General features: G+C 36.3%; 2 protein-coding genes across 2 annotated transcripts in view; both read right to left on the bottom strand.

Moving 5' to 3' along the window:
- LOC107657315 (semaphorin-3D-like) overlaps positions 1-10,947 on the bottom strand; it is a 67,630-nt gene extending 56,683 nt beyond the window's left edge. Inside the window, exon 1 of the mRNA XM_016445356.1 lies at positions 10,773-10,947. The gene's annotated coding sequence lies outside the window, so the exon portion shown is untranslated. The remainder of the gene's footprint in view (positions 1-10,772) is intronic.
- Positions 10,948-12,971: 2,024 nt separating this feature from the next.
- On the bottom strand, positions 12,972-26,080 carry ssuh2.1 (ssu-2 homolog, tandem duplicate 1). Its single transcript, XM_016445355.1, has 12 exons — positions 25,977-26,080; positions 19,446-19,541; positions 18,588-18,672; positions 18,313-18,442; positions 18,154-18,214; positions 17,955-18,079; positions 17,731-17,793; positions 17,576-17,655; positions 17,392-17,484; positions 17,037-17,142; positions 13,602-13,709; positions 12,972-13,268 (listed from the first exon to the last, which is right to left on the bottom strand). The coding sequence occupies exons 1-12, from the start codon at positions 25,999-26,001 to the stop codon at positions 13,134-13,136; spliced, it is 1,107 nt and encodes a 368-aa protein (XP_016300841.1). The 5' UTR covers positions 26,002-26,080; the 3' UTR covers positions 12,972-13,133.
- Between the last annotated feature and the right edge of the window lie 666 nt (positions 26,081-26,746).

Genomic DNA, 26,746 nt, shown 5'->3' with positions numbered 1-26,746 from the left:
ATATATATATATATATATATATATATATATATATATATGTGTGTACAGTATATATCCAGGCACTAATATGGCATCACATCATACCTGAAACAATGTCATTTATTTATCTTTTAAGGTGAATTTCTGGCAACCAGGTGCTGTTACCATGGAAAATAATAGTGACTACCCACTTACATTAAGAATATAACTAAGATATTCTGTTTACATTAAATCAACTTATATATTTGAATATATTTAAATATTTTTAGTGTATTCAAATGACTTAAAGTCTGTAGTTTTTTTATTTGTATTTTGTTGTTGTTGTTTCAGTTACATCATTGCTTCATAGGATGAGCACTTCATTTTCCATAAAAGACGTGAAGTATATAGTCTTGTACTTTTAATGCTGTGATTCATCCCTGTGATTCCCTTAAATGTCCATGGAGAACTGGAAAAATACTTCTAGCACCCAGGAAAGGGTGGGCGCTCAATGTTTCTCTCTATTAAAACTCATCTCTTCTCTATGTTGGGAGTTTTACAACAGAGTGGTTAAAGGAAGCTTGTTAACATTACTGTCTAGACACATTATGCTGCTTTGTTTTTTGTTTAGTCTGAGACGAGAGAATGCCAGACAACACCTGCTGGACTTAATACCCATTTGTTTCATTGTAAAGACAAAAAAAACAAAACACGCTCATCCCTAATTTGGATCCTCAACAAAGGCTTCACAGCAAAGGCTGTTGTGTAATAACTGGTATGTATGTAAACAACCTGCTTTGAACAAAAACACAAATACCAGAGAGAAATCAAAATGTTTGGCTTACGTGTCAGATAAAACGTATTTACTAAAAGAAGTCAAAACATGTAAACTCCTAGTAAAATCATTCTTAATAAAATATTTTACTTTTCCTTGGATTAAGAATGTAAAATGTTTTTTTCTTCCCGGATTATTTCCTCAAGTTTTACACACCTGATTTTTCGACAAATATACAAAACTACAACAAACAAACTTCAAACAAAACTATCATATAGCTCTTTTCACCACTTTCACATTATATATATATATTATAAATTGCATGGGGGGAAAAAATCCTTATTGTGGATTATGGACTGGTATTTTGGCCAGAAGCAACAGTTTGAAGTTAAAAACATTTTAATGATGTATTTGTTTCTTACAAACACACAGATTTTCACTTCACAAGATATTAACTGATGGTCTGGAGTGGTGTGGATTACTTGTGGATCATTGTGATGTTTTTATCAGCTCTCATTCTGGCGGCACCCATTCACTGCAGAGGATCCATTGATGAGCAAATAATGTAACGCTACATTTCTACAAATCTGTACTAATGAACAAACAAACTCATCTACATTTTATATGGCCTGAGGGTGAGTAAATGTTCATCAATTTTGCATTTTTGGGTGAACTATTCCTTTAAAATCTCTCTTTTTGTGTTTAACAGAAGAAAGTCATACAAGTTTAGATCAACATGAGGGAGAGTGAAATGACTTTATTTTTTCTAATTCGTGCAGACATTAAATTATCATTAATGTCTTTAATCATTTGAGCTCCTCTTTAATTATCTCATAATTTTGTCATTAATAACAATTATCTTGATTCATGTGTGACGCTCCTCATATGTCTGACCTCACTGACAATGTCAACAAACTCCGGCTCAGCAGATGATACAGACTTATCGTGTGTTTTCCTCCCCGGTGGTCCAAGTGACCTCATTCCAGGCATTGGATCTCACACCACCCATAAAACAGGCTGTCATGGTTCCCACAGAGCAACCTCAAGTACTGACATTCGGAGCCAGATTGTTTGAAATCGCATGCTTATTTTGCCTTTTGCCTCTTCCTTTTGTATGCTGTAGTTGGAACACATTATTGTTACTGAGAGGACAGAGAGTACCTTTTTACCTTTGAGTATTTGTTCTTTGATGGGTTTGAGTTTGAGGACCAGTCCCAGTACGAAGCATAGCTTTCAATCAAAGGTGATTCACATGTGTGCAGTTTTTATACACCAGTAAAACACACATGCCACTTTTTATATATTTCTCTATGGGCCTTTTTGCACCACTAGCAACATTAAATGGAATAGCAAAAATAAAGACAAACAATTGATTATTTATTCATTATTTCTGAATTCATATCAAATAATAATTAAGCTCAGAAAAATATATAATTAATTATTAATTAGTTTAAAATAATATCAGTTGTTTTGTTGACATGCATGAAAGAGACTCAATTCCAAGTTTTTTAAATGAATTAATATTAATATATTATTCAATAATTCAGCTTTTAGAATAATTAACATTAAAAATAATATTTAGATTTAAATTAATAATATTATTTTGTTGGCATGTCCGAAAGTAATACAACTTTTTTATTAAGTTGTATTAATTAATTAATATGAATTAATAATTAAGCTTATAGAATAATTACAATTAATAATTATTCATTAATATAGAAATTAATTATTAATAATTTTGTTGATGTGTCTGAAAGAGATGGTTCAATTAATCATTTTAATCAAGTTTTATTGATTCATTAATATTAATATATTTATTAATAATTAAACTTACAGAATAAGTAACATTAAAAATAACTACTGTTTTCTTTAATATTAATTACTTTGTTGTCATGCCTGAAAGAGATGAGAGATTTCATGTCTGAAATGAACCTACAAATGCCTTATTGTTTCTGAATACAATTAAATTAAATTAAATCATAGTCGCATTAACACATTCTACCACATTTAAATCCATTCCACAAATTCCCCCCAAAGTCAATGCATAAAATCCCCAAAAAGCGTCTGCAGATTCCGTCTGGCCATGATTATAAGGTACTCCAGTGGAATTAAGCAAAGTATTTCCAGAGAGACTCTTTTGTACATTAGTATTTTCCCATGGCACTTGAGGCGACTTGTATTTACAGCAGCGACGGATGAAAATTAGAGAGGCTATTCCTGTTGTTGTCTGCGAATGCTGTTCATTAGGAAAGTTAGAGGACTCTGTTTTGCCTCACATGACAGAACCTGAGAGCGCATTAATTAAAACCAATTACAGATAGCTTAGAAATCCCTCTGCTAAGCCTTTGAGAGCAATTTGCAAGAGATGAAACGGCACGGGTCAACCGTCATAATTAAAAGAGAGCATCTCTACAACATGTGCGCTTGACGGGAGTTAGCTAATGATTCACACAAAAACGCCTAATCCAAAATAGATAGTGAACTAGTGATACTAAATAACAAGGACAGCTTTTATCCTTTAGCTAGACCTATTAGGTTTCATACCTTTGAATTCGTCTGCCACATCACACAGTTACAAAAGCAGCGAGGCCTGTAGGACGCTACAAAAAAAGAGAGGCTAAATCACATATGATAGCAACCCCCATGAAGATATTTTTTTATCTCAGCTGATGCGCAATCCTCTATAATCTTCACTTGATTTATCTTTGGCTCTTTGGCCTTGAAGAATTCCTGTGCCGTTCGTTTGAAAGGATGAGAAAACAGAGCGAGAGCCCCATGCCGGGAGGTAAGGATCCCCGCCGGGCTCTCTGACATCCCGGGACCTCAAGGGTCGCCCAGCCAGAGGGGGTGCTAGTATCTCTGCTCCGGGTGGAGTGACATGTGACGGCAAGGAACGCAGGGTTCGGAGGTTTAGACATGCGTGTCGGGATACGGCTAATCAGATATATGTGTCCAAGACACCTCCGTCTCTGAGGTCTAGTAAAAGTTAGTATCATGTTATTGGGGTGTAAAGGTAAAGTGTGGGATTTCTGCACTGCTAGTAGCATCAAACAGAACTGTTCTCTGAGCAGCGTGACATAACAACTTAGAAAAAACTATTTGGCAAAACTACAAAAATGTACCTAAACGTACAATTCAATGCAGTCTCCAGCTAAAATGAGCAATAGTGGCAGTAAAACACCAACTTTCATTCCTTTTCACACAAATCATGAGTAGATGATAAATAGATTAAAGATTAATGACTGCACGATACTATGTTATGACCTTAAAACACTTGTCCCATAGTGCATGACTTGTAAAAACAAATACATTTTGGTGCTTTCATCATATAACCAGCTCCATATGTATGGCTTTTCTGACATAGAAACAGTGCTGGGTAGTAACAGATTACGTGTAATCTGGATTACGTAATCAGATTCCAAAAACTGAGTACTCGTAATTGGATTATATTACATTTTAAAATGCTCATGATCAGATTACAGTTACTTTTTATGATGTGATTACATAAAATGGCAGTAAATTATTCACAATTTATTGATACTCCTTAATTCTTCTTTTATCTCTTTTAATGTTTCCTTTCCAAAATTCCTACTGGTCACACCATTTATCTTTGACTATATTGACAATATAGAATAGCCATGTAAATGTCACGTAAATAATTTCGCGATCCATGCTTCTGAATTTGGGGGGGAAACACTAGTTTGAAACAATTTAGGTAAAAAGTAATCTAAAAGTAATCTGGATCTAAAAAGTAGTCAGAATACATTACCTAAAATGAGTAACCTAGATTACGTCACTAACCGCAATTTTCATCATGTAATCTGTAATCAGTAACGGACCACAATTTGTAAGTAATCTACCCAGCTCTGCATAGAAAGATATAGAAACAAGAAAGTCAGCACACCATGGCTCCAAAATAGAGATTTATTGACATTTATGAACATACTATTCAGTATTGAAGTATTATTGGGCACACAAACTCTTCATCAGAACATGTTTTGTGTTTTCTGATGCAATAAACTTGCTTGGTAGCTCACCCGGTAAGTTTTGCACTTGCGACGAGGAGTGCTCAGGTCTGAATCCGAGAAACACGAGTCACAATAAAAGACTTGTAAAACGTGTGATTTTATCTCATGTTTACTCTTGTTAACACTATTAGTTAGGTTTAGGGTCGGGTTTAGTGTAGTGTTGCATTATTTTCAAGTGCGATAAAGCATTAACCTTTTAGCGCAACTCACTGGATATTTCATTTCCGAACTGCTGCGATACAAAAAAACAACCATCGTAATTAAACACTGCCATATTCACATTCATCTGTTTTGGGTAAAACCGAATGCACCTTTAGCACCACTCACTGGACATCTCAATTTGAAAGTGTTGTGAAATTTGCAAGTAGCAACGTAATAATAGCAAAAATTACGCCAAAGTTGCGATTTTCTAGTCAACCTGGGTTGTATTTGGTGACGGGGGAGAGTTTAAACATTATTATTTGAAAATTATGTTTAGTGCCACTAGTAGAGCAAAAAACACACTACATACACTTTCTTTCTTTCTTTCTTTCGTCAGAATACAAAAGCTAGTTTCAACTGTTTTTGTCCATACAATGAAAGTCAATGGGGTCCAAAATTATAAATGCGAGAAAAGACAGTTTACAGTAAGTTTGTGCTAGATTTTTAAATTTTCTGTAGAAAATGCCAGTTGCCCTCATGCAAAAGTGACCGGCATAATGCTACATGTGGAATGTTACCAGAGCGTTGATATATGGTTGCTAAAGCGTTCTGGGTGATTCTAGGTTGATTTAAAGGGGTCATATGATGCGATTTCATTTTTTCCTTTCTCTTTGGAGTGTTACAAGCTCTTGGTGCATAAAGAAGATCTGTAAAGTTGCAAAGACTAAAGTCTCAAATCCAAAGAGATATTCTTTATAAAAGTTAAGAGTCAACCACGCCTACCTAAAACGGCTCGTTCTAACACACCCCCACATGTCTACATCACTATGTGGGAAGATTTGCATAACGGCGCCCAAATGTTCACGCAAAGAAAGAAGGCGTAACTTTTATTCTCGCTGTAGTATTGTTGCCGCCGCTGCCAAGTTGTGGAGTTGCTGTGTGTTTCATTGTGAAAGCGAAACTACTTTGTTTGGTCTTCCAAAAGAGGACACGACTAGAAATCAGTGGTTAAGTTGTATTTACAACACTGTTCCAGAACAGTTCAGCCCAAATATTCAGATGTGTGCAGCACATTTTATGGAGGATGGATGAGGACTGTTTCTTGAACCAGTAGGCTACAATGCGTCTGTGGCACAAAGGCTGTTTCTATAAAGTTGGGTAGTTCCAACTTTGCAAGGACAGTCTAGCGCTTCTGACTCAGAGCCTGTAAGTACATTTTTTATATTTAAATAATTTGCCAGTGATGATTCAAACGTGAGCGAACCAGTTCACCAAATCGAACTGAATTGTTTGAAACGGTTCGCGTCTCCAGTACGCACTAATCCACAAATTACTTAAGTTATTGGGTTTATAAACGTGCCTGACACTCCCTCTGGTGCGAAATAAACCAATATCCCGAGTTATTCAGTTACTCATAACAGTACATTGACTGAACTGCTAAAAGAGAACCGATGATGCGATGTGCACGAGCAGAGCAGCTGGACTGAGTCTCGTCCTGCTGGGAGACGGCATCACAGGATGGTGAGGGGTGTAACATTTCCGTCACATGCTTGAGGTATTCGGCCAATCACAACGCACTGGATAGCTAGCCAATCACAGCACACCTCGCTTTTTCAGACCGATGAGCTTTGTAAAAATCGACGTGTTTCAGAAAGGCGGGGCATAGAGGAGAAACAATAATGTACAGTATGTGGAAAATAATGTGTTTTTTTAAACTTAAACCGCATAAACACATTTCATTACACCAAATACACCAAATAATGTTCTTTTTAACAATGTCATATGACCCCTTTAATTTCTTTTTATAGCATTATATTGCCAGTCTAGATTCAGTGCTGCTCATCATGAATGTCAAAAGAGCTTTCTTGAGTCTTTTTTTGTTTGTGACTAGGACTGTTCCCTATTCCGCAAAGCTCCACACACTCCATCCCAATTTTGGAAGAATAAATAACTGCAGATTACAACAAAATCACTCAGAAACAATGAAAGACAAATATATACATGACTCATGACCGACACATTGTGAATCTCAGTTGGTAGTACAATGATAACTGTGCTTGTTTTGGGCTCTGTAAGCAGAAACAACATCAGAATTTAGCTTGGCTGAAGATTGAGTTTGGCTGAATGATGACGAAGTTACTATTATTTGTCGAAACAGCTGGTTGGGTGCCCACACAGAGCCACTTCCAGCCTCATTCTGACCTTCCTGGGGTTGGCGCCAGACAGCAGGTTCGAACAGATGCATTGTGGGAAGGAAGTACAGTGTTTGCCAGAGCATTGCTATTGTTGAGCTGATAGAGAGAAGGGCCAATTAAATAAGATAATAGAGAGGCACCACAATGGGTTATTGAGTCATTTACTGAGGATGTTGTTTGCTGTCTCGCCAACACACGCACATTGAGAGCAATTCTTTTACAGACACAAGAATACAATGATGGCTGATTGGCATCTCTAGCTTGCTTCCCAAGATCCACCTGCCCAGGTTAACAAGTTCAATGACGTACAGCAAACTGCCTAAACACCTTTGAAAGACAGTTAGAATGAACTGTAGGTCAGTTTATTTTTATTTATTTATTTATTACTTTCTTATATTATATATATATTCTTTTTACTAGTAGTGTAATTTCAAAGATCTCTGGTCTCTTTGGTAAACTCTAATTATTAGAATCAATAAACTGCATACACAAAACATCTACTTTGTCTATTTATTATAAAGAACTATCAGCAACATGGCAGTAAATCACAAATGCATGTCTGGATGAAAGATCTCGAATTAATGTATAACAAGAAAAATAGACATTAACCAGATGCAGATGCTCTGATAATCTGAAACAGATCTGAAAGTATAAATCAGTCCAGTGCAAGATTGGGATATTCCCAAGAAAATGTTGATATGCATAGCAAGTACAAAGGACATTGATATATCAGATTTTCAAGAGCCAAAAAGTAAAATGATTCATCTGTTCACAAGGGATAAAAAGGTGAACAACTTCTCCTTAAACTCCATAAAATGTCATCTGATATCCTTAACACAAACTTCAGCCGGTCAGATGGATATCACACCAAACCAGAATCCACAAACGCTTTGATTGCTTTACGTATTTTGCTGAGTGAAACCTCAGAGAAAGAATTTTTTTGAAAACCCACAGAACTCCTCTGGGCACAAGATCAGAAAACCAACCCCAAAACCTCAATCATCAATGCATATCTTCCTCTGAAAATTAAATATATACATTTCAGGTTGAACAGAAGCTCAACACATCCCATTGATTTAGTAATAATAATAATAATAATACATATTTGAATACAATTATAAAAATCACACTCAATTTGTGAAAAATATTTGTTGTTAAACTGAAAATAATGTAAAGATTAATTAAATAAATACAATATTTATTTTTATAAAATATGTACTCAGTCTGTATAAACAAAAGAAAAACATTGTATTGTATTACAAAATTAGTGTTAATAAAATATTTTATTATAATTAATAACTGCACTCAATTTTTAAAAGATTAATAAAAGTTTAAAATAAAAATAATTTCTAATATAAGTAATTTAAAACATATATTTTAATATAAATATAAAGAAACATTTCAATATAATAAATAATTGAAAAAAAAAATCTTTAAAAAAATAATTTAAAACATTTTATAAGATAAATAATTGCACTCAATTTGTAAAAAGACAAATAAAAAACATATTGCCATTTAAATTGTAAAAATAATTAAGAAAATATTTGAATAAAATGACTGCATCCAATTTGTAACAAAAAAACCTGTTAATTAAACTGAAAAAAAAATCTAAGAATAATTACAAATATTTTTTTTTTTTTTTCATTTTAATAAAACAAAACATTTGCATTCAATTTGTAAAAACTATATATAGTTAATTTATAAAAAAAGTAATTTAATAAAACAAATCATTTCAATATGTTGTACAAACAAATGTTAGTTTTTCACTTTTAATGGACATGTATGGGACAAGCGAGTGACTTGGGGCAGATAGTAAAAGGCCCCGTTGGGCCCCCGCTCTGATCAGGGCACCTGGAATCATCCTACCCTTCCCCCAAGTTACTACTATCATATAATGAGTAGGTTTATCTGCACTTTTGACTGGTAAATCAAAGCACAACTGAAGGAAAAGTATCCTTTTCACTTTGGTTAATACTGTAGAACTTCAAGTGTCCTGCGCTGAACAATCACACTGTGTGACTGCTCACATGGAGCAGAGTTATTGTTACCAGCAGAACAAAGCTCAGTCCAGATAAAACAACAATAGCAGCCCGGCTGCAGTGCTGGCCAGCACAGATAGCCCTCGCAGACGCCGCCTGGCTTTTCTCATGTGAGGACTCCTCCCAAAACCAGATCACAGTCAATCTGTCAGCTTCTCCTCTCTCTCCTCTCGCTTTCAAGTGCTCAGAGTGGGTGTGAAACATAAACCCTCTCTGACAAGAACTTACAGCCATATCACAACACATCCTGATAATGCCATCCATCAGTCTTCAAATCAAAGCCAATCTGACAAAGCGTCCGTCAACTTCACAAAACTTGCATATGCTTTATACTTTGGCTTCCTAACCTGGTCTTATAAGAAATCACCGCTTTCTGGAATACTTGATTCTGATTGGTCACCCATGTATTGGTCAAATATTTTGCACAGTTTTTTTTTTCTCATATAATAAAAATAATTAAATTACATTTAAAAAACAAATTGATTTTAATTAAAATCAATTAGATACTTTTACTAATATAATTGTTAAATTAAAAGCAATTTCTAAAAACAATTTAAAAGATTTTAATAAAATTTGTACTCAATTTGTAAAAACAAAAATGTATTGAAAAACATTAATATTTTTTTTTTATATATATATAATAAACAATTGCACTTAATAAAAAAAAAAAAACATGGTTAGGTTCAAAATAATATCTAAAAATAATTTAAAAGTATATATTATAATAAAATAAATAACCAAGAAGTTATGGCTTTCTGGAATACTTGATTTTGATTGGTCTTTTGTCAAATATTTTCCCGCTGTTTTTTCTCATGTAGGCTAATATATATATATATATTCCTATATATGTGAGGACATTTACAGCATGTGAAGGACGGAAACAAACAAATCAGAGCAACACAACAGGAAAAGGAAAGAATCAGGAGGACACTGAACATCACTGACGTCCAACATTTAAATACATTCAATGTACGTCCTGTCCTGTTCACAAGAGTGAGGCTACACTGTATTAAACTGTACTATATTCTGTACAAACAACATACTCAGACTGAATTGTCTTAAAGTATTAAATGATTAACCCTCATGCCCTGTGTGGGGTCTTCGGAGACCCCCGTGCCCCTTTTAATAGCTTAAATACAAGAAGTATACTTCGAGTTTTTTTCTCAATTTTCTGAGCTCATAACTGACTTTAAACAAATGTTACATGTTAACATAACGTTTCAAAAGTCTTCTGTTAATAATTTTACATCTTCAGTTCAGTTTGGGGTCACAGAAACAACCAGGTAAAGCATAAATGCAATGTATTTTCCTGCAAAACAGACCTTTAAAACGATCACACCTGTAAAAATCAAAATTATTTTTCATATTATGAAAACATAAAAGAAGCAAATTTTCAACTGATATAAACTTCACTTTTGCAGCCTTCATTTAAAAAAAATATGGCAGAAGTTATCATGTACCGTAGTAAAAACATGTTTTTTTGTTTGTTTTTTTAAGAACTCCTACATATTATGTAAATATTATGGCTTATGAATACGGTATCTGGTAGGCTATACATCTTCCATCAATAGCCTATAGTACTGTACCACGGTTATTTATTTGACAGAATAACCACAAACAACATTTAAAAACCTACCGAGTGTTATTTGCCCGTCGTTTTCCTCGCTCCTGATGGGTTTATTCCAGTGTGTGGCGTTGATGTCAGTGAGGTGAGTCGAGTGAAGATGCGCCCGGAGCTGAGCCACTCCTCCTGCAGCAGCCGCTTCGCTGCTGTCATATCCGTCCAGTGCGTTTTACTGAAGCAGGTGTGCTGTTTACCCGCCGCCAACAGCTCAGTAAACATCCGAGAAGCCGAAGAGAACCTCAGTTTGATGGGAACATTAGTTCCCCAACTACTGTCCTGCAAGCTGAAAGTTAAGCGATGCACTGCCATTGTTTTACTATATGGGGTCTAGTTGTCACATGGACAGTATATTTAGAGACTATTTAAAACTGTTTAAAGACTCTTTAAGACCAACCCTGTTGAAAAAAACAGCATATGCTGGTTAGGTATGTTTTGACGCTGGGATGCTGGATTAAGGTGGTCCTTTGCTGGTCCTTTTGCTGGTTTATGCTGGTCCTTTTGCTGGTTTAAGATGGTTATTTGCTGGTCCTTTGCTGGTTTATGCTGCTCCTTTTGCTGGTTTAAGCTGGTTCTTTTGCTGGTTTATGCTGGTCCTTTTGCTGGTTTAAGCTGGTCCTTTGCTGGTTCTTTTGCTGGTTTAAGCTGGTTCTTTTGCTGGTTTAAGATGGTTATTTTGCTGGTTTATGCTGGTCCTTTTGCTGGTTTATGCTGGTTCTTTGCCAGCACATGACCAGCATAAACCAGCAAAAGGACCAGCATAAACCAGCAAAGGACCAGCATAAACCAGCAAAGGACCAGCATAAACCAGCAAAGGACCAGCTTAAACCAGCATCCCAGCATCAAAACATACCTAACCAGCATATGCTGTTTTTTTCAACAGGAAACACAATGTAAGGTATAAGCTAAATTGCCGGTGTTCTGTCGATTTGTGCTACAAAACAGATGGTAGCATAATTCGATAGTGAAAAGTGCTACCTATCAGATCGTGCTTCCAGCATGATATTAATAAGGTGTGAGGCTTTATTAACATGTACACCTACCCCAACCCTAAGCCTACCCTTACAGTAGGATAACTACAGTGTTGGTAGCATAATCTGATAGGTAGCATTATTTGTCAGAACACCTGGAACACAATACATCAGTATGGTCTCTAAATGAGTAGGGAGAGCACAATAGCAATACTACACAGTTTGAAAATCTTCACTACTTTTTAATTGAAAACAAGTTTTCATACCGCACTGAGAAATATTTGTTCTGGTTTTAAGTATAAACTCACTTAATTTTGATCAATTTTTCAGAAAACAAGACTTCATATCTTTATTTTGCATCTCAAATAATCTTGTTTTAGGGTTGTTTAGATATGTGTATTGAGAAAACAATACAGAAGATATTATTTACAGTGCATACAACATTTAAAGACTTTATGAATTTATACTTACCTTTTGAAGGCCTTCATTTGTGGGAGGGCTAATTAAGACTTTTTAAGACCTGCAGAAACCGTTTTTTAGTATTAATACGATTTTATATAAAAAATCCAGTTACACACGTGCATTTTCTCTAACAGAGGTTTTGTATGTTAATTCAAACCCTTGTAAATGTTAATGTTTTTTTTTTGTGTGTGTGAATGTTATCCAAACTGTAAAAACATATAGTCATATCATAATATTTTAAGTGAACACAATATAATTACACTAGTGTGCATTTTTCATAATAATCATTAATATTCAATAATAACGTTTCATGTCAAATTTACCTTGTCACATTTTGTCAACTTTTTTTCAATTCATTAATTATAATTTTTTTAATGTTTGTACGATATGTTATATTTTTCATTGTTGCAATTTTAGAAATGTTGCAGCTTTATTAACTTTAGATTTCAAAATGATCGTTCTCAAATCAGGTTCGTTAAACAGCAGGTTCCCACTGTGACAACTTACCCCATATAGTGTGAGTTAGGATTAACATGTGTATGTATATAACATGTATATAAACTGAGAAATATAAAGGCATTTACAAAAATCCTTTCAAATTATCAAATGATATATAAATTTATCAAGAAAATCTGTAAACATGTAGCAAATCAACTGCACTTTTATGACACAAATGAACCAAAAATGAACTGTACTCAAACTAATTTTAATACTTAATACTAATATATGTATATTTAATATACAGAATGAAGAAATAAAAGTCGGTTAAAAACATGCTGTTATATGCTTAAATAGAATAGAATGACGAGAAAGTATCTTCATTTCCATAGACATTTACAGTTAATCTACATATTACATTATAAATACACACTGTATATACTGTATTTACATCTTATGAAAAAAGGTATGAATTATTGCAAAATTGGTTAAGACACAAAACAAATTACAAAATGCTACAGGAAGAAGGGTATTTGGTAGTGTGAACTTTGTTTTCTCGCCCAAAGACAAAGTAATCATAGTCTTTCCCACTGTAAGCGTAATATACATGAGTGAGCGGAACCAGCTCGATCGTTTGACGCTGTAAGAGAATGAGAACATGTCAATGTAACACTGAATATTAGCTACAGAATTTGTCATCTGTATCATCGGATTAATTTACTATCATAAATTGCTAATATTTTAACCTATAAATGTGGAAATGTTAAGTTTTAAGCATCATTCACAAACAGGCCGATGCACACAAGTTTTCAAAGTTTTAAGTTGGTCAAGACGGTGCATCTACCTGGTGGTCAAATGCGGAATTGCATTCTCACAACCCTCTGTATTCACATTTGCAGTCATGTTTTATTTATTGCAATTTAATTCTGCTGTGTATTTAGTAGCACACACTGCTGGGACAGTTTCTGCTCACCTGCTGCAGGATGCGGCTCACAGCAGAATATTTTAGCAGGTGATTCTGAATCGCTCCTTTTGAGGCATCGCAGATGTCCTGGTCAGGAAAGCCCTCTATCGGATAAACCTGGCAAAACGCATTGTGACTTAGGCTAAAAACATCTGTGTTATATTTTGGAATCACTGTCAGGTTAATTTATTAAATCAAACATGATTAGAAAGGATCTTAGACCTTAGTCAGGGACAGCATAGCGCCATATTTCATTTTTGACAGGAATGGTAAGAGGGTGAGGGATAGAAGACGTGCAGTGTTCAGTGGATTACACTGTTGTTTAGCAACATAGGCTACCAATTGTTCCGCTGATAAATCGTCTTTCAAAAAAAAAATTTCAGTACACAAAAACTCTATAAAACAGTTTTGAAACCTGTGAGTTGTGACAATATGTGATCTAGGACATTTATGCAGTGTGAGCCACTAGTCTCTCTCACAGCCTTGTTTCATCCATGTTAAATTCAATGGCGTCTAACCGGACTAAGTTGCTTTGGAACATTAACCCTCATGTTCAAATAATACTCTGAATTTTGACATTAACCTTATTTAGCCTTCAAATTATTTTACTAAGTTCCTGTGACCTAATCAAAGGATGGAAAAATGTGAGCACAAATATGTCAGAGTGGATTGCAAGTTCTTTGTTCTGACGCATTTGCGTTGCAATCCCATCACCGCCGCCAGGGGCACCATTACAAGCCTTAGCATCAGGATGCAAGCTTTATCTCTCCGTTTCACTTCTAGGGAACTCACACTGCGTCCTCTAGCGGACACTATGGAGAATTGCCACCAGCAGTTTTCTGAAGCACTCCAATTCCATTGGCCCACGTAGACTGAGAAAACTGAGGCAAGTGAGCATTTTAGAAAGTGTGTGCCTCCGTGTGCTAGGTTTCTGACACCTGAGGACACTGTTATGTGTCTTGGTGAGGAACACGCGCGTTCGGTGCTCGAGGGCTCTGAATGCACTCATTGTGACAAGTTTCAAATGAGAAAGCTCAGTTCGTGTTTGTCCCTCTTCTCGAGGGATCATGGACAAGCATCTGCGTCTCACGGTTCGGGTCCCGCTGCTGCCGAGATACAGCGTAGACTCAGATCGTGGGGTTCGCTGCAGAGAGGTTTGAGAAGGGCGTGGATAAGCGTGAACGTGCGTTTGACAGTGGGATGAGCTCATGGTGATGCATTCGTGGGGCTACTGAGAGCAGAGGTAAAGCATTGCCTTTTACTCAAGATTGTAGACAGCATTTACATGAGTGCGCTCGCCTCTCAAGGGAGTCGAACAGACTCAATGCAATGCGTTTGCGGCAATTTCTGTTCTCGCCTGATTCTTGAGGGAATCTAGAGTTAGAACAGAGCATGTTTGGCTCTCAGGGGAGCTTAATGCACTTGTATACTTGATGCTCTTTTGAGGAATGAGAATTGAGCGCCTACTACCCATGGTTCGTACGAGCATGTCCGGCTCTCAAGGCGCTCGGCGGGATCCAGATACTTTTCTCTTTGGTCATCTGATCCTGCGGATAACGCTACATTGGGATCATCTGGTGAAAGTGATTGGCAATGGAGATGAGAGTGTGAGAATTGAATCTCTTCTCCTAGCTCCAGTTCCGCATATGGGGTATGTTGGACGTAATGGCATGCGCTACTAAGAGGCTCGATTTAGTCTGTTCACGCGAAAGGTAGAAGCCAGCCCATGGCAGATTAGACGAATGCTTTCTGGCCGGTCATGAACTCCCATGTCTTCCCTTTTTTCTTGGTCTCCACACGGAGTTAGTGAGATCATGGGACAAGCCATATTCAGCTCAGCTGCATCTTTTTCAGCATGCGGATTACGCTGATGTTGAGTGTGTGGCTGAGCTGATACACAAAGATGCCCCTGTGGAGAGGACGCTCACAAGCGTTCTCTCCCAGGGTGAGTCGTCTTCTTTAAAGACTGCTCTGCCATCCAGACCTCTTCAGGGAGCATCTGGATGGCAGGGTGTATGTGGCGGCAGGTCAAGCTGGTGGAGCCTTGCACACAATGGTTGTGTTACAAGCTTACCAAGTTGACTTACTCAGAGACATAGATGAGGGCAGGGTTTTTCCCCTGGGGCAGTCGAGGAACTGCGCCACACCACAGACTTGGCTCTTCACACCACTAAGCAATGGTGGTTACGGAGGTGCATTTTTGGTTAAATCTCACGGATCTTGAGAGAGAGGTGAAAGCCTTTCATCTTGATGCTCTGCTGTCGCCTTCCGGGCTTTTCGGCACTTTCACTGAGGCGGTGGTTGAGAAGTTCAGGGAGATGAAGGCGCGGTCCGCTGCCTTACAGGAAGTTCATTCCCTGCCGTCCAAAGTCTTCCTCTAAAATCTCTTGAGGGGGCTGGTCCGTCTCAATCTGAGGATCATAGACAGGATCAGAAGACTAGCGTGGCCACTCGCGCCCCTCCTCTCTCTAGGAGTTGAGCGCAGAGGCAGGCGAACGCTAAGACACTGCTTACATCAGGCTTTGCGGTTGGACTAATGTTGTTCTCATGTGTTTCTCTTGTTCTCATGTGTTTCTCTTGTTGGCAAACCACTGACTGAAGGTCCGGTCTCTCCCTTGTGATGTAGGCTTTTTCAAGTACTCTGTGGTCGGGCTGCCCCTCTTATCGGGGTTTTTCAAGTAGGCAGTTCCCTGAGCCTCTTCTAGCTGTCTCCCCTTTGGATTTTTAAATAGATGGTCTACTTCCTTTATCCCTTAAGTTTAGTCAGGTAGTAGGGGTGGACTGTAGCTTCCCTTGGTGCTCTCTCACCAGATGAACAGGCATGCGCCGTGGCATGGCTTAGTGGGCATTCCGTTCCCCATAGTGTCGGCTAGAGGATGCAGCACGAGTTCCCTAGAAGGGGAACGTCTCGGGTTACGCATGTAACCATGGTTCCCCGAGAGGGAATGAGATGCTGCGTCCCCTCGCCATGCCTAAGGCTTGCCTGTTTTCACGTCTCCTTCACACATCCAAGTTGGTGACGTGTTCGGCAGGTGCCCACTTATACTTCCGGGCACCCGCCTGTGACGTCATGGGCTACCTGGGCCAATGGGATTGGAGTTGTTTCACACGTGCTTCAGACATCGGTCCTGCTGGCGGCAGTCATGTGTAAATCCATTATGTTTATTCATGTTTTACATGTAAACTGCGGTAAATTGACATTACTTACAGCGAACAGTCGAAGTATGTTATCATGTTGACATTTTGTGATTAATTTGTTCTCTTAACATTAAGGAATTTCATAAAATATCAACTTGTTACATCAATGTAACATATCTGAGTCACTGGGTCTGAGAAGGGTTAACTCTACATCTCCTGTACATGAATAAGTAAAATAATGTATAGGCCTATTTAAATGTCTGAATTAAAATTAATTTATCAGTTAATTAATGAATCAATGTATACCAGGAGGTTTTCATCTACAAAGAATGCTTCCCCAGACACCTTCTCAAACTTCTTCAGCGGGAATTCAGGCACCTGGTTGGTTATAAACTCAAACACCTGGTTCTTCCTGTGAAACAATGTAGTGTTATACACAGATAACCACATAAATACAATATATCAACAGGACAGATGACAATATGAACAGGACAGATTATTGTGCAGACCAAAACAGTAACTAAAACAGGAACTGAGATCATAAGAACTAATTACGAACTGATGCATCTACCATAGTGTGTAACATTTCAGTAGCTTACCTCACACCTAAAAAAAAAAGCATTAAAAACCACATAAAATGAAATTTTACTGGCACATTTACCATGTAACTGTGAGCTGTATGAAATGCACAAGGTTTCTGTAACCGTTACACGTGAGACAGCCTTTGTAACCCTTTCCATGACAAGAAACACACCTGAAAGAAGGAGGTGAGATATTTTTATTTTCATGTGAGCATATAAAAACACATTAGACCACACTGTCGGTCAGTTTAACCTTCAAATTACCTTTTTCTCCCTCTTCCGTGGCAGGTTGTACACCGTCGGTTGCGACTGTGACCAGAGCCATGACAGAACATACAGCGAGTCTGAATTTGTTTTGGAGAAAACAGTCAGTAGAATAAAACATTGGCAGATATTATTAATAATTAAAATTACCGTACCAGTCCTCGTCCTCGGCAGTGGGTACACCTCACTTTGCCGTTACCATGACAACGGTGGCAAGGCTGCAATGACAATGCACTGATGCAATCCGACAGGCATCAAAACATGAGCAAAAGTCTGACTTACGGTGATAAATTAAGAGCAGGACGCACATTAGGTAAAATACACTTTGAGTTGGTTTTAATGGTAAATTTGATGGATTTTTTGTTGCTTAAAGGCATACCTTTATGAATGACGAGTGCGGGACCCTTATTTTCTGAACGGCATTGGTGAATTTGGGTGGGTAAGACACCTGAACGTTCCACGGTGGAGGACTCACTCCATTCTGAGGCCCATCCACACACTGACCTGAAAAAATATATTAATATGCTGTTTTGGCTTTTTTTTATGATTCATATCATTGTACTGGTGTCATCGGGCACCTGTGTGCGGCTCTGATTCCCAGGCGCTTGATCTGGACTCTGTGAATGTTTCCAAGCGGTACTGAAATGATACAGAACATATGGTCATGTAATTATTATAATATGTAATAATAATACAGAAATCATTCCAGATCAAGAATGGATAATAACAAGATTTACACGGTAAACTGTAAAAGGCTTCAGCTCTTTGAAGATCAGATTTTTTGCAGGTTTGCTGCTGTACGTCCATTTTTTACCCACAAACTGGAGTAGAGCATCTCTTGCAACATCCTCTGAGACAGTGGGCACCCTGTCAGTAAGTGTGCAAATACATAAATCTATATGCATTGTTCAGTATAAAAAAATAATGATGTTCTTTTCACATCAAATGTAGTATGAATATGTTTTTATGTTTGTAACTTCCTACAAAAAATGAAAAACGATATTGTACCTACATGACATTTGGAACTGAGGCATTCTTGTCATTTTCAGGCTTAGGGACAAAGTCTGGCGGAGGAGGACAGATTTGGTCTGTACCGTCTATGAACAAGAACAACAAGAATGTCAAATGAAGAAAAAAAATAAAAATAGGCATTCAAGACATAACGGTGATATAAGGTCATATACAGCATACTATATTTACATGATTTTACAAGATGTTAAATATTCTTTTATTAATTAATACTGATATTTTTAAGCATCCTATAACCGGTATGCAAAAGCAATTTTTAATTATTTCTGCATTTTCACACAACAACTAAATGGCCATTATACAACAACAACAACAATAATAATAATATAAAGATACTGTATATAACAGTGTATAATAATAATTGTGTCTTATAAAATAATATATTTATAATAATATATATTTATAATAAATTATTATTTTTCTTATGATAGTGCTTTAGGGTAAATAATAGTGTATTATTATATTAACAGTGTCTTAATAATAATAAGAGTAATTATAATAATAATATTGTATTTTATTAAATAATTAAATATTGCTATTATTATTATTTTTTATATTGTTAAATATTATTATTATTAATATGTCTTAATGTATATAATCGTTTATTATTACAAGAATAGCACAACAACAATAAGAAAATGTTTATTATTATTATTATTATAGTGCCTTACTGTATATAATATTGTATAATAATAATATCTTAATAACAATATTATGTTATTATTAAAATTATTGTTGTGCCTTAGTGTATATAATTGTGTTTTATTATAAAAATGTTATCTTAATAATAATATTAGTATTATTAATGCCATTATGAATGGTAGGCACAAAGGTTTTTCACCTCCGCCCGTGTGTTCCTCGTAGCCTGTTACACTGTCCAGCCAGCCTGGAGGTGGAGCAGACGGACCCTCTTCAGGAAGGTTGGGGTCAAAAGTGTCTGCAGTGAGTGAGAGAGAGAGAGAGAGAGAGAGAGAGAGAGATTATGACATCTTTGATTTATCCAAGAGTAACATGTTTCTGAATCAACATCCTTTGTTGGACCTGGAAGAACATTCCTATCAAACAGCCTTAAACCTTAAACCAGTGACAGAATTTCCCTATAGTAGTCCCATGATCATCATCCTTGTTCATCCTGGAACATCATCAGGGATCCTGGAATATTTATCAACCAGATTTTAGGGCCTTGGTCCAACTCCAACTCCAACTCCAACAGTTATGACACTTTATTGACATTCACAACAGTGCTTTTATTTTTTTTCATTTTTATATTTCTGCGACCTATGCAGTGAATGGGTGCCGTCAGAATGAGAGTCCAAACAGCTGATAAAAACATCCCAATAATCCACAAGACTACTTCACATGACTCCAGTCAGGTCTATGACTTAATGACAGATTTGTTTCTTACAAACACGCAGCTTTTCATTTCACAAAACATTAACTGATGGACTGGAGTGGTGTGGATTACTTGTGGATTATTGTGATGTTTTTATCAGCTGTTTGGACTCTCATTCTGACGGCACCCATTCACTGCAGAGGATCCATTGATGAGCAAGTGATGTAATGATACATTTCTCCAAATCTGTTCCGATAAAGAAACAAACTCACCTACATCTTGGATGGACTGAGGGTGAGTAAATTCTAAGCAACTTTTTACTTTTGGGTGAACTATTCCTTTAAGACATGTTGCATTGCTAGGCAACATAATAAACACATTTCTTAGCAATCAGTAGTTGGCAGCTGTTCATTAAGTCATTAGGGTTCTTTCCCTCCAAAGAGCTTGTCTGAATGCATCAGTGAGTTATATATACTTCACACAAACATCTTGTTAGGTTCGTGAACAATGCTGCTAACAAGTGGATATAAATATCAGCTGGAATGGGTTTCCTTCAACAGAGATCGTGCTTCAGATTTAGCATGAAGAATGGGCAGAATCAGGCCTGTATGCCAGAGAAACAATGCCCTCAAAATATACAGCAGCAGTGAATGATGGGAGGTGCAGGTCATCTCTGATACAATTCAACTGCTAATTTAGCAAATGCACATTCATCAACATTTTATAGCTATGAATAAAAATGAGATTGTCCTTTGTGGTGACCATGGTGTAGTTTGTTTATAGCCTACGTTTACCTTTTTGTTTTACTTCTGCTGATTGTATTTAGTCTTCAAAATTCATAAAAGTTGCGTTAATTTGTTAGGATTATCATGATGAACAAAATGTATAAGAATCATAAATGTGTGTTGGTCACAGAGCTTATTATCTGCAATAATCCAAAATCGAATGAAAAAAATCATTTTTGGGTTTTTGTTGAGGGAACCAGGATGATACAAACTACAAATATAAGTCATTACTGCAGCACTCAATGGCTCTGTCCCAACTAGCACACTTGCTGTGTGGCACAACTGGCAGACTTGCGAAAGGGAAAACACCCTGAGAACAAGTCTTTCTAACAGTCTGGTGCCTAATAATAGCACCTGCACACATAAAATGCACTGATAACAGAAATAACACATGTAAACAATTGCTTTGGTCTAGATTCATTCAATTGGCCGTTGTGCCTTTAAGAAGCTAGTATGTGATTAATTGTGCTCCTACTGACAGACATGCACTGCTGCTTTGTGAAGCAGAGACCTATTTAGCAAACAGGATACGTTCAATTATAAGATAACATTTGCAGTTAACAGTTTCAGATAGTACACTTTTCCTCAGAATGCATTTTTGCTCTTGCGATACATTAACTTGCTGTAAGTGAAGTCTAGATAACAAAGACTATTATGCACAAGTTATACAAGTCCTGCTTAAGAGTGTTTTGATGTTATTGCTGAAAAGTACTATTTAAAAAGCTTTAATCTGGACTTGAACCAGATTTTAGACAAAATTTGATGAAAAGTGCACTTAAAGGGAAAGTCATCATATCCTCACCCTCGTGTTGTTCCAAACCTGCATGAGCTTCACAAAAGAGGCTATTTTCAAGAATGTTGGTAACAACGGCTGATAGCCATTGCCTTCCATAGTATTTTTTTGTCATACTATGGAAGTCAATGGCTACCGTCATCTGTTTTGTTACCAAAATTCTTCAAAATATTCTCTTTTGTGTTCAACAGAAGAAAGGAACTCATACAGGTTTGGAGCAACTTGAGGGTGAGTAAATGATGACAGAATGTTCATTTTTGGGTGAACTATCCCTTTAATTGTAATGAATGTGGACTTGTAGTGTACTTCAGATCTTAAAAGTATAACTAAAAATACTTGCAGTTAGAATAACTGAAAGAGAGACACTCATGTTTAACACTTAAATACATAAGTTCATTTTGTAATGTCAAAGTTTTACTTTAAAAAGTACATTTTAAATCATTCTTTTAATATTTGCTTGTTGTGTTTTAAATTATAAAACGGAGAGTTCCAGTCCTTGATTCTGATTGGCTGAGCCACGTTCGAAGCTGTTGTAAATTACTCTACAAACATACACCTTTGTTTACGTTTGTGTGTTGCTCGGCAACCACTTTGTTGCAACCACAACTGTTTCTGAGGAACTACATTGTTTGGTGGAAGAATACTGTTTTTGTTAATATCATTACACTTTATTTGCTCTGTTTTATTTTGTGAAATCGTACTACGTATATGGAATAACCGTTTTATAAAAGCAATAAGCCCCGTGAAGCCGTGGTTTACAGTGAATTTATAACAGCTAACCGCTTCGCGTCGTGTCTAACAACGGCCCTTAGCTGTTATAAATTCACTGTAAAGCACAGCTTCTTGGGGCTTATTGCTTTAGTAAACTACACTTATTTTTATGTGTTGACTAACATTCTAAAGCACGTGTAAAGTACTTGATTATTTTTTAACTGTAGTGTTATTCAACATAACATTTAAAGTTAATATATCTTAAATGTACTAAATTGCAACTTCATCATTACAAATGTGTAATTACAAATATATTTAAATACTTGACATTCAAGTTTCAGTATAAATAATGTTAAAGTACACTTTGCTTGCCAATACATTCAGCATCACACTTTAACAATTTTTTTCAAAGACAGTATAAGTGTAATTATGAAATTTCATATAAAGATAATAGCATTTACACAAACGTTACATTCAGGCTACGTTTACACTAGTACGTTTTCGTTTTAAAATGCATAATTTTTGCTGTGGTTACGCCTGTCGTTTACACTACTTAGGCGTTTTTGACCCTCAAAAACTTTCGAAAACGCTGCAGACCCCGTTTTAGTTTGAAAACTCTGGGGTTGTGCTTCTGTGTAAACGGACCAAAACTGAGACTTTTGAAAATGATGGGGCAGCCGCCCACATTCGCTCTGCATATCCTTGACGACCGTGTAAACAATAACATCATGCACATTGTTGATATGTATAGGTAGATTCCCCATTCGACTGCGCCAAGCACGTAGACGCGTCCGCCATCTTTAACGGTCAACTTGACGTCATTCACCATAATAATCGATAAATATTCGAAGATGCCACAATTCTGCACAGCCTCTGGTTGTAAAAACTGCCGGGATTTAAATTCCCGAAGAAACGTAACCTTTCACAGGTGAGAATGTGTTGGTTTGTGTTTTTAAAGGGGTCATATGATGCGATTTCAATTTTTCCTTATTTAAAGAGTTTTTATATTTTATATTTTTTATATTTAAAGCGAGTTTTTTGGGCAGTGTAGAGTAGGGCTTGTTGTTTGTCATTTCTCCGATCACAAATGCAGACATAGTTTTATGTTTACGCGGCGTGATGCAACGCAACGCGTAAAAAGACAGTATTATAATTATTAAAGTTTTTAAGAAAGTTATTATAATCCATAATTATGTCCCCACTGGATGCAACGAATGCCTCGTTTATAATGGGTTTTAATGTTTTTGAATCATCGCTCCGGCCGGACAGGGCATCATCACAATATGGTGAGGGGCGTAACATTTCCGTCACACGCTTGAAGTATTCAGCCAATAATAACGCACTGGATAGCTGGCCAATCACAGCACACCTTGCTTTTCAGACCGATGAGCTTTGTAAAAATCGACGCGTTTCAGAAAGGCGGGAGACGTGCGCTCAGGACTGTGCATGCACACTGGCTGGTCTAGCCTGAAAAATATGCTTTTTATAACACTATTTGAACAAAAGAAACAACATTTATGACACAGTTGTTGTCAGATTTCATTGGTGATTTCAAATATAAAATTTAATCGTAAGCTTAGTGAACAGTTTTGGAGAATTTGATGTTTCCCCATTCAAAGTGATAGGAGCTGCACTTGCATGCCCGAGAGGTGTTTCAAAGATGGCCACCGAGTGACATGACTTGCCTTAAAGGGACTTTGACATGGCGGACGGCTTACATATAGCGGCCCATAGTAACAGTCTCTAATGAGGCTTCTTGAGGCATCTATGTATACATATCTATGGTTGTACCTGCATGAATGGTCATGTGACATGCGTTCTCGGTTGTGTACTGTGGACGGAGAACGTTTCTGAAATGCAGTGAAAACGCAAGTGTAGATGAGGATTGTTTTAATTTTAAAACGCTGTTTTAAAATGAAAATGCACTAGTGTAAACAGGGCCTTAGGTTCACACTTAAGTATATTCATTAAATTAAATTCCATAATTAATACCAGTGTTGGGGAAAGTTACTTTTAAAAGTACCGCATTATAATATTGTGTTACTCCCTTAAAAAGTAACTAATTGCGTTACTTAGTTACTTTTTGTGGAAAGTAATGTGTAACGTTACTTTTGCGTTACATTTTCAAATCTGGGCTGGGCTTTCTTGCTTGTTTTTAATAAAAAATGAAAGAAAAAAAATTTTTGGCAAATGTAAAAGCCTTTTCACACCAAAAGTGAAATGAATAAGCCTCAGGCTGAAGGAAATTGATTTTTTGTTTATTTATTTATTTTTGCTAATTAGTATGTTTGAATTGGATCATCGAAGGTCAGCATCAAAGACATTGGTTAATAAAATGGAATTAAGTACATACTGTAAAGGATATTTGTGTTATTTAACATTTAATTATTGCAGGTTTGCGTCATATTCTGAGTTTGGATTTTGGGTTTTATTCATTTTGAGGAATACCGAATCTGTTTTTGAGCAAGTCAGATGAGTAAATGCTCACATTTAGTCTAGAACTACAGTAACATCATGTTCACACAGCGCACACAACGCCTTCTGCACTTACGATTTCTCTCAACATGAGGACAGGAGAGCTGTCAGTCAATAATTGGTCAACAACTGGTGTTGCGTATTTGAAACTTGAAAAAAGTAATCTGATTACATAACTCGCATTACTTGTAATGTGTTACACCCAACACTAATACTCTTTTTAAAAGTATTTTAAAGTGTGCGTTCTTGATGAGGGTCCTCAAAATGTTGAATGACTGAGATGTTAATGAATGTTACTCAACATTTCTCCCATTTGAACTGCATATATTTCCCTCTGAAATTATGCTTAGCTCTCAAAACACCATCATTTGAAACACTTTTAGCTAATTATTTCTAAATAGAAAAGGAAGTTTTATTGAATCACATTAAAAATCCCTTTCCTCTTTCTTGTCACCTAAAACTGGAAATTAATAGAATGTTGATTGTTGTGCCATAAAATATGATGCAATTATAGGATTCAAAGCAAACTAATGACATTCACCCTGCGAACTTTTGAACAACTAAAAAGAAAAGAAACTCTGAGATTCTTAAAAAAAAACTGAAAGTTGTGTTTGTCGAGTTAAATTACATAGCAGTTAGCAAGACTGCTGATATTTAATATCAGGCTAGAGTAGGCTACTGAAAAGGTTTAGTCAAGTGTTTTCCGTTTTTCGCTGTTTTTTTTTTTTTGGAATCCAAATATGGGACGTCCCGTGGTTGAAGACGCAATTGAGAATTGCCAAGATATAACGTGATCCTCAACGTGACTGTTAGTGACTTAATGTTTAACAAAACGACTTATTAAGCAATGCGTTTTGTTCGAACAGAATGAATGCTTTTGTTGCCAAACACATTGATTTGAAGTTGTGCAAAAGGAAAATGATCTTTCCAGATTCTTGCAAGTGTCAGATCAGAAGTGAACAAAGCATTTAAACTAAACTACAATCTCTAAAAACATGTTATTGTTATTACTTTAACGTATTAAAATAATCACTTGAAATGTTGTAGGCTATAGCCTATGTGTTAACGTTGCATTTACTATTATATTTTTCATTTAGGCCTATAAAAACATGCTTTTTGTAGGATACACTAATAGGTTACGTGTTTGCTTCATGCTACAGATGTGTTTCTTGCAACTAGGCAATGAAATCTTCAAGTAAAACTTTTAAGAAAACAAAACAAGCAAAAGACCGTTAGCTGTAATATGCACATATTTCAACATAGTAATTTACCCACCTGTATCTTCGTCTTTGTCTTCCATAACGCACAAAATGCTGGTGAGGTCAGTTTCACAATGATCCTGGCTCCAGCAGCGCTTCGCATTTATGTTTACTGAGAGCTTTTCCTCAGTTTTGAACTCTGAAAACTGGACAGCAATGAAGACACGCCCACGATAATGCTCTGGCGGTCTGGTTTTAATAATATGAAGCGCGCCTGATACAACTCACGAATCCTTAAAGGCACAGTACACTCTAAAATAAAATTCTTTAATATAGCTACACGCGTTCATGCAAACGTGTACTGCTCTGGAATGACATGAGAGTGAGTAGAATCTTTAAAAAAAATAGAGTTTTCTAGGAAATGTATAGACAGTATAGTATCAGCTATGGTGTAACATGAAATGCCAATTACTGTACAACAAAACTAACCGAAAAATGTATGTAATGTATTTCACATTTTTTAGAACATGATAGACTGTCATAATTGTCTCTGTGTAACCACTTTAAGAACAACAACAATCATAATAAATGTTCTTTATGAGCAGACATGGTGAAATTTGTAAAAGTATGACAAAAGAAACAATATAGCCCTACTGTAACATAATATTTTACCCAAAATCAAAGGGGGAAAAAAATGAAATATGAAATCACCAATGAGATTAAATATGGAATCTCGTTTCTGTCATAGCACTTAAAATAAAATAAAAAATATATCTCCAACTTTTTTATCTCGAAATTCAGACTTTTTTCTCGCAATTGCAGTTCACATTTCGCAATTCAATTTTT

The sequence above is a fragment of the Sinocyclocheilus anshuiensis genome, unplaced genomic scaffold (genome assembly GCF_001515605.1).
Source record: "Sinocyclocheilus anshuiensis isolate Anshui unplaced genomic scaffold, SAMN03320099.WGS_v1.1 scaffold239, whole genome shotgun sequence".
In the NCBI taxonomy this organism is placed as follows: Eukaryota; Metazoa; Chordata; class Actinopteri; order Cypriniformes; family Cyprinidae; genus Sinocyclocheilus; species Sinocyclocheilus anshuiensis.
The sequence above is the reverse complement of the archived record's forward strand: the minus strand, read 5'-3'. Positions and strand labels throughout refer to the sequence as shown.